Source organism: Heterodontus francisci, chromosome 12 (genome assembly GCF_036365525.1).
Source record: "Heterodontus francisci isolate sHetFra1 chromosome 12, sHetFra1.hap1, whole genome shotgun sequence".
In the NCBI taxonomy this organism is placed as follows: domain Eukaryota; kingdom Metazoa; phylum Chordata; class Chondrichthyes; order Heterodontiformes; family Heterodontidae; genus Heterodontus; species Heterodontus francisci.
The window spans coordinates 13805181-13814855 of record NC_090382.1 but is presented as its reverse complement, the minus strand read 5'-3'; the positions used below and the strand labels follow the sequence as shown (position 1 = coordinate 13814855).

At 47.1% G+C, this 9675-nt stretch overlaps 1 protein-coding gene across 1 annotated transcript; it reads left to right on the top strand.

Annotated features, from left to right (window-relative positions):
• Positions 1 to 1479: 1479 nt before the first annotated feature.
• Positions 1480 to 4287, top strand: LOC137376092 (coiled-coil domain-containing protein 1-like). The gene is made up of 3 exons (XM_068044121.1): positions 1480 to 2310; positions 2566 to 3078; positions 3748 to 4287. Exons 1-3 carry the CDS (start codon positions 1480 to 1482, stop codon positions 4285 to 4287), a joined length of 1884 nt encoding a protein of 627 aa, XP_067900222.1.
• Positions 4288 to 9675: the final 5388 nt, after the last annotated feature.

Below are 9675 nucleotides of genomic sequence, written 5' to 3'. Positions count from 1 at the left end.
GATGAGATGGAGGATGAGATGGGAGATGAGATGGAGGATGAGATGTAGGATGAGATGGAGGATGAGATGGAGAATGAGATGGAGAATGAGTTGGTGGATGAGATGGAGGATGAGATGGAGGATGAGATGGAGGATGAGATGGAGGATGAGTTGGAAGATGAAATGGAGGATGAGATGGAGGATGAGATGGAGGATGAGATGGAGGATGAGATGGACAATGAGTTGGAAGATGAGATGGAGGATGAGATGGGAGATGAGATGGAATTGAGATGGGAGACGACATGGGAGATGAGATGGAGGATGAGATGGGAGATGAGATGGAGGATGAGATGGGAGATGACATGGGAGATGAGATGGAGGATGAGATGGAGGATGAGATAGAGAATGAGATGGAGGATGAGATGGAGGATGAGATAGAGAATGAGATGGAGGATAAGTTGGTGGATGAGATGGAGGATGAGATGGAGGATGAGTTGGAAGATGAGATGGAGGATGAGATGGAGAATGAGATGGAGGATGAGATGGACAATGAGTTGGAAGATGAGATGGAGGATGAGATGGACGATGAGATGGAATTGAGATGGGAGACGACATGGGAGATGAGATGGAGGATGAGATGGGAGATGAGATGGAGGATGAGATGGGAGATGACATGGGAGATGAGATGGAGGATGAGATGGAGGATGAGATGGAGGATGAGATAGAGAATGAGATGGAGGATGAGATGGAGGATGAGATAGAGAATGAGATGGAGGATGAGATGGAGAATGAGATGGAGGATGAGATGGAGGATGAGATGGAGGATGAGATGGACGATGAGTTGGAAGATGAAATGGAGGATGAGATGGAGGATGAGATGGAGAATGAGATGGAGGATAAGTTGGAGGATGAGTTGGAAGATGAGATGGAGGATGAGATGGAGGATGAGATGGAGAATGAGATGGAGGATGAGATGGAGGATGAGATGGAGGATGAGATGGAGGATGAGATGGAGGATGACATGGAGGATGAGATGGAGGATGAGATGGAGGATGAGATGGAGGATGAGATAGAGAATGAGATGGAGGATGAGATGGAGAATGAGATGGAGGATGAGCTGGAAGATGAGATGAAGGATGAGATGGGAGATGAGATGGAGGATGAGATGTAGGATGAGATGGAGGATGAGATGGAGAATGAGATGGAGAATGAGTTGGTGGATGAGATGGAGGATGAGATGGAGGATGAGATGGAGGATGAGATGGAGGATGAGATGGAGGATGAGTTGGAAGATGAAATGGAGGATGAGATGGAGGATGAGATGGAGGATGAGATGGAGGATAAGTTGGTGGATGAGATGGAGGATGAGATGGAGGATGAGTTGGAAGATGAGATGGAGGATGAGATGGAGAATGAGATGGAGGATGAGATGGAGGATGAGATGGACAATGAGTTGGAAGATGAGATGGAGGATGAGATGGGAGATGAGATGGAATTGAGATGGGAGATGACATGGAGGATGAGATGGAGGATGAGATGGAGGATGAGATGGAGGTTGAGATAGAGAATGAGATGGAGGATGAGATGGAGAATGAGATGGAGAATGAGATGGAGGATGAGATGGACGATGAGATGGACGATGAGTTGGAAGATGAGATGGAGGATGAGATGGGAGATGAGATGGAGAATGAGATGGAGGATGAGTTGGTGGATGAGATGGAGGATGAGATGGAGGATGAGATGGAGGATGAGATGGATGATGAGATGGACGATGAGTTGGAAGATGAGATGGAGGATGAGATGGAGAATGAGATGGAGGATGAGACGGGAGATGTGACTGGAGATGGGATGCGGGATGAGATGGAGGATGAGTTCGAAGATGAGATGGCGCATGAGATGGAGAATGAGATGGAGGATGAGATGGAGGATGAGATGGAGGATGATATGGAGAATGAGATGGAGGATGAGATGGGAGATGACATAGGTGATGAGATGGAGGATGAGATGGGAGATGACATCGGAGATGAGATGGAGGATGAGATGGAGGATGAGATGGGAGATGAGATGGAGGATGAGATGGGAGATGACACGGGAGATGAGATGGAGGATGAGATGGGAGATGACACGGGAGATGAGATGGAGGATGAGATGGGAGATGACATGGGAGATGAGCTGGAGGATGAAATGGAGGATGAGATGGAGGATGAGATGGGAGATGGGATGAGGGATGACATGGAGGATGAGATGGCAGAAGAAATGGAGGATGAGATGGAGGATGAGATGGAAGATGAGATGGGAGATGGGATGAGGGATGACATGGAGGATGAGATGGCAGAAGAAATGGAGGATGAGATGGAGGATGAGATGGAAGATGAGATGGAGGATGAGATGGAGGATAATATGGAGAATGAGATGGAGGATGAGATGGAGAATGAGATGGAGGATGAGATGGAGGATGAGATGGAGGATGAGATGGAGGATGAGATGGAGGATGACATGGAGGATGAGATGGAGGATGAGATGGAGGATGAGATGGAGGATGAGATAGAGAATGAGATGGAGGATGAGATGGAGAATGAGATGGAGGATGAGCTGGAAGATGAGATGGAGGATGAGATGGAGGATGATATGGAGAATGAGATGGAGGATGAGATGGGAGATGACATAGGTGATGAGATGGAGGATGAGATGGGAGATGACATCGGAGATGAGATGGAGGATGAGATGGGAGATGACACGGGAGATGAGATGGAGGATGAGATGGGAGATGACATGGGAGATGAGCTGGAGGATGAAATGGAGGATGAGATGGAGGATGAGATGGGAGATGAGATGGAGGATGAGATGGGAGATGACACGAGAGATGAGATGGAGGATGAGATGGGAGATGACACGGGAGATGAGATGGAGGATGAGATGGGAGATGACATGGGAGATGAGCTGGAGGATGAAATGGAGGATGAGATGGAGGATGAGATGGGAGATGGGATGAGGGATGACATGGAGGATGAGATGGCAGAAGAAATGGAGGATGAGATGGAGGATGAGATGGAAGATGAGATGGGAGATGGGATGAGGGATGACATGGAGGATGAGATGGCAGAAGAAATGGATGATGAGATGGAGGATGAGATGGAAGATGAGATGGAGAATGAGATGGAGGATGAGATGGAGAATGAGATGGAGGATGAGATGGAGGATGAGATGGAGGATAATATGGAGAATGAGATGGAGGATGAGATGGAGAATGAGATGGAGGATGAGATGGAGGATGAGATGGAGGATGAGATGGGAGATGAGATGGAGGATGAGATGGAGGATAAAATGGGAGATGAAACAGGAGATGAGATGGAGGATGAGATGGGAGATGAGATGGAGGATGAGATGGGAGATGAGATGGAGGATGAGATGGAGAATGAGATGGAGGATGAGATGGAGGATGAGATGGAGGATGAGATGGGAGATGAGATGGAGGATGAGATGGAGAATGAGATGGAGAATGAGATGGAGGATGAGATGGAGGATGAGATGGGAGATGAGATGGAGGATGAGATGGAGGATAAAATGGGAGATGAAACAGGAGATGAGATGGAGGATGAGATGGGAGATGAGATGGAGGATGAGATGGGAGATGAGATGGAGGATGAGATAGAGGATGAGATGGAGGATGAGATAGGGAATGAGATGGAGGATGAGATGGAGGATGAGATAGAGAATGAGATGGAGGATGAGATGGAGGATGAGATAGAGAATGAGATGGAGGATGAGATGGAGAATGAGATGGAGGATGAGATGGAGGATGAGATGGAGGATGAGATGGAGAATGAGATGGAGGATGAGTTGGAGGATGAGTTGGAAGATGAGATGGAGGATGAGATGGAGGATGAGATGGAGGATGAGATGGAGAATGAGATGGAGGATGAGTTGGAGGATGAGTTGGAAGATGAGATGGAGGATGAGATGGAGGATGAGATGGAGGATGAGTTGTTAGATGAAATGGAGGATGAGATGGAGGATGAGATGGAGGATGAGATGGAGGATGAGATGGACGATGAGATGGACGATGAGTTGGAAGATGAGATGGAGGTTGAGATGGGAGATGAGATGGAGGATGAGATGGAGGATGAGTTGGAAGATGAGATGGAGGATGAGATGGAGGATGAGATGGAGGATGAGACGGGAGATGTGACTGGAGATGGGATGCGGGATGAGATGGAGGATGAGTTCGAAGATGAGATAGAGCATGAGATGGAGAATGAGATGGAGGATGAGATGGAGGATGAGATGGAGAATGAGATAGAGGATTAGATGGAAAATGAGATGGAGGATGAGATGGAGAATGAGATGGAGGATGAGATGGAGAATGAGATGGAGGATGAGATGGAGAATGAGATGGAGGATGAGATGGAGGATGAGATGGGAGATGAGATGGAGGATGAGATAGAAGATGAGATGGAAGATGAAATGGGAGATGAGATGGAGGATGAGATGGAGGATGAGATGGAGGATGAGATGGACGATGAAACGGGAGATGAGATGGAGGATGAGATGGAGGATGAGATGGAGGATGAGATGGAGAATGAGATAGAGAATGAGATGGAGGATGAGATGGGAGATGGGATGTCGGATGAGATGGAGGATGAGATGGAGGATGAGATGGAGGATGAGATGGAGAATGAGATGGAGGATGAGATGGGAGATGAGATGGAGAATGAGATGGAGAATGAGATGGAGGATGAGATGGAGGATGAGTTGGTGGATGAGATGGAGGATGAGATGGAGGATGAGATGGAGAATGAGATCGAGAATGAGATGGGAGATGAGATGGAGAATGAGATGGAGAATGAGATGGAGGATGAGATGGAGGATGAGTTGGTGGATGAGATGGAGGATGAGATGGAGGATGAGATGGAGAATGAGATGGAGGATGAGATGGAGGATGAGTTGGTGGATGAGATGGAGGATGAGATGGAGGATGAGATGGAGAATGAGATGGAGAATGAGATGGAGGATGAGATGGAGGATGAGATGGAGAATGAGATCGAGGATGAGATGGAGGATGAGTTGGTGGATGAGATGGAGGATGAGATGGAGGATGTGATGGAGAATGAGATGGAGGATGAGATGGAGAATGAGATGGAGGATGAGATGGAGGATGAGATGGAGAATGAGATGGAGGTTGAGATAGAGGATGAGATGGAGAATGAGATGGAGGATGAGATGGAGAATGAGATCGAGGATGAGATGGAGAATGAGATGGAGGATGAGATGGAGGATGAGATGGAGAATGAGATGGAGAATGAGATGGAGGATGAGATGGAGGATGAGATGGAGGATGAGATAGAGAATGAGATGGAGGATGAGATGGAGAATGAGATGGAGGATGAGTTGGAGGATGAGATGGAGGATGAGATAGAGAATGAGATGGAGGATGAGATGGAGAATGAGATGGAGGATGAGTTGGAAGATGAGATGGAGGATGAGATGGAGGATGAGATGGAGGATGAGATGGAGGATGAGATGGGAGATGAGATGGAGAATGAGATGGAGGATGAGATGGAAGATGAGATGGCAGATGAGATGGAGAATGAGATGGAGAATGAGATGGAGGATGAGATGTGAGATGAGATGGGAGATGAGATGGAGAATGAGATGGAGGATGAGATGGAAGATGAGATGGCGGATGAGATGGAGGATGAGATGGAGAATGAGATGGAGGATTAGATGGAAGATGAGATGGAGGATGAGATGGAGAATGAGATGGAAGATGAGATGGAGGATGAGATGGAGGATGAGATGGAGAATGAGATAGAGAATGAGATGGAGGATGAGATGGGATGTCGGATGAGATGGAGGATGAGATGGAGGATGAGATGGAGGATGAGATGGAGAATGAGATAGAGAATGAGATGGAGGATGAGATGGAGAATGAGATGGAGGATGAGATGGGAGATGAGATGGAGAATGAGATGGAGAATGAGATGGAGGATGAGATGGAGGATGATATGGAGAATGAGATGGAGGATGAGATGGAGGATGAGTTGGTGGATGAGATGGAGGATGAGATGGAGGATGAGATGGAGGATGAGATGGAGAATGAGATGGAGGATGAGATGGAGAATGAGATGGAGGATGAGATGGAGGATGAGATGGGGAATGAGATGGAGGATGAGATGGAGGATGAGTTGGTGGATGAGATGGAGGATGAGATGGAGGATGAGATGGTGAATGAGATGGAGAATGAGATGGAGGATGAGATGGAGGATGAGATGGAGAATGAGATCGAGGATGAGATGGAGGATGAGTTGGTGGATGAGATGGAGGATGAGATGGAGGATGTGATGGAGAATGAGATGGAGGATGAGATGGAGAATGAGATGGAGGATGAGATGGAGGATTAGATGGAGAATGAGATGGAGGTTGAGATGGAGGATGAGATGGAGAATGAGATGGAGGATGAGATGGAGAATGAGATCGAGGATGAGATGGAGGATGAGTTGGAGAATGAGATGGAGGATGAGATGGAGGATGAGATGGAGAATGAGATGGAGAATGAGATGGAGGATGGGATGGAGGATGAGATGGAGGATGGGATGGAGGATGAGATGGAGGATGAGATGGAGGATGAGATAGAGAATGAGATGGAGGATGAGATGGAGAATGAGATGGAGGATGAGTTGGAAGATGAGATGGAGGATGAGATGGAGGATGAGATGGAGGATGAGATGGAGGATGAGATGGGAGATGAGATGGAGAATGAGATGGAGGATGAGATGGAAGATGAGATGGCAGATGAGATGGAGAATGAGATGGAGAATGAGATGGAGGATGAGATGTGAGATGAGATGGGAGATGAGATGGAGAATGAGATGGAGGATGAGATGGAAGATGAGATGGCGGATGAGATGGAGGATTAGATGGAAGATGAGATGGAGGATGAGATGGAGAATGAGATGGAAGATGAGATGGAGGATGAGATGGAGGATGAGATGGAGAATGAGATGGAAGATGAGATGGAGGATGAGATGGAGGATGAGATGGAGAATGAGATGGAGGATTAGATGGAAGATGAGATGGAGGATGAGATGGAGAATGAGATGGAAGATGAGATGGAGGATGAGATGGAGGATGAGATGGAGAATGAGATAGAGAATGAGATGGAGGATGAGATGGGATGTCGGATGAGATGGAGGATGAGATGGAGGATGAGATGGAGGATGAGATGGAGAATGAGATAGAGAATGAGATGGAGGATGAGATGGAGAATGAGATGGAGGATGAGATGGAGGATGAGATGGGAGATGAGATGGAGAATGAGATGGAGAATGAGATGAGGATGAGATGGAGGATGATATGGAGAATGAGATGGAGGATGAGATGGAGGATGAGTTGGTGGCTGAGATGGAGGATGAGATGGAGGATGATATGGAGGATGAGATGGAGAATGAGATCGAGGATGAGATGGAGGATGAGTTGGTGGATGAGATGGAGGATGAGATGGAGAATGAGATGGAGGATGAGATGGAGAATGAGATGGAGGATGAGATGGAGGATGAGATGGAGAATGAGATGGAGGTTGAGATGGAGGGTGAGATGGAGAATGAGATGGAGGATGAGTTGGAGAATGAGATCGAGGATGAGATGGAGGATGAGTTGGAGAATGAGATGGAGGATGAGATGGAGGATGAGATGGAGAATGAGATGGAGAATGAGATGGAGGATGAGATGGAGGATGAGATGGAGGATGAGATGGAGGATGAGATAGAGAATGAGATGGAGGATGAGATGGAGAATGAAATGGAGGATGAGTTGGAAGATGAGATGGAGGATGAGATGGAGGATGAGATGGAGGATGAGATGGAGGATGAGATGGGAGATGAGATGGAGAATGAGATGGAGGATGAGATGGAAGATGAGATGGCAGATGAGATGGAGAATGAGATGGAGGATGAGATGGAGAATGAGATGGAGGATGAGATGGAGGATTAGATGGAGAATGAGATGGAGGTTGAGATGGAGGATGAGATGGAGAATGAGATGGAGGATGAGATGGAGAATGAGATCGAGGATGAGATGGAGGATGAGTTGGAGAATGAGATGGAGGATGAGATGGAGGATGAGATGGAGAATGAGATGGAGAATGAGATGGAGGATGGGATGGAGGATGAGATGGAGAATGAGATGGAAGATGAGATGGAGGATGAGATGGAGGATGAGATGGAGAATGAGATGGAGGATTAGATGGAAGATGAGATGGAGGATGAGATGGAGAATGAGATGGAAGATGAGATGGAGGATGAGATGGAGGATGAGATGGAGAATGAGATAGAGAATGAGATGGAGGATGAGATGGGATGTCGGATGAGATGGAGGATGAGATGGAGGATGAGATGGAGGATGAGATGGAGAATGAGATAGAGAATGAGATGGAGGATGAGATGGAGAATGAGATGGAGGATGAGATGGAGGATGAGATGGGAGATGAGATGGAGAATGAGATGGAGAATGAGATGGAGGATGAGATGGAGGATGATATGGAGAATGAGATGGAGGATGAGATGGAGGATGAGTTGGTGGCTGAGATGGAGGATGAGATGGAGGATGAGATGGAGGATGAGATGGAGAATGAGATCGAGGATGAGATGGAGGATGAGTTGGTGGATGAGATGGAGGATGAGATGGAGAATGAGATGGAGGATGAGATGGAGAATGAGATGGAGGATGAGATGGAGGATGAGATGGAGAATGAGATGGAGGTTGAGATGGAGGATGAGATGGAGAATGAGATGGAGGATGAGTTGGAGAATGAGATCGAGGATGAGATGGAGGATGAGTTGGAGAATGAGATGGAGGATGAGATGGAGGATGAGATGGAGAATGAGATGGAGAATGAGATGGAGGATGAGATGGAGGATGAGATGGAGGATGAGATGGAGGATGAGATAGAGAATGAGATGGAGGATGAGATGGAGAATGAAATGGAGGATGAGTTGGAAGATGAGATGGAGGATGAGATGGAGGATGAGATGGAGGATGAGATGGAGGATGAGATGGGAGATGAGATGGAGAATGAGATGGAGGATGAGATGGAAGATGAGATGGCAGATGAGATGGGGAATGAGATGGAGAATGAGATGGAGGATGAGATGTGAGATGAGATGGGAGATGAGATGGAGAATGAGATGGAGGATGAGATGGAAGATGAGATGGCGGATGAGATGGAGGATGAGATGGAGAATGAGATGGAGGATTAGATGGAAGATGAGATGGAGGATGAGATGGAGAATGAGATGGAAGATGAGATGGAGGATGAGATGGAGAATGAGATGGAGGATGAGATGTTGAATGAGATGGAGAATGAGATGGAGGATGAGATGGAGGATGAGATGGAGGATGAGATCGTGGATGAGATGAAGGATGAGATGGGAGATTAGATGGAGGATGAGATGGAGGATGAGATGGGATGGTAACAGAGTGGGGGGTGTGGCATTGTTAATCAAGGAGCGTATTACAGCGACAGAAAGGATGTTTGAGGACTCCTCTACTGAGGTAGTATGGGCCGAGGTTAGAAACAGGAGAGGAGAGGTCACCCTGTTGGGAGTTTTCTATAGAACTCCGAATAGTTCCAGAGATGTGGAGGAAAGGATAGCGAAGATGATTCTCGACAGGAGCGAGAGTAACAGGGTAGTTGTTATG

Bases quoted from the DNA above. Each gene is read 5' to 3' on its own strand.
- LOC137376092 (XM_068044121.1), top strand. From the start codon at position 1,480: ATGGGAGATGACATGGAGGATGAGATGGAGGATGAGATGGAGGATGAG. The intron at 2,311-2,565 runs GCAGAAGAAATG...AATGAGATGGAG, and splicing joins ATGACATGGAGGATGAGATG to GATGAGCTGGAAGATGAGAT. The intron at 3,079-3,747 runs GCAGAAGAAATG...ATGGAGGATGAG, and splicing joins ATGACATGGAGGATGAGATG to ATGGAGAATGAGATGGAGGA.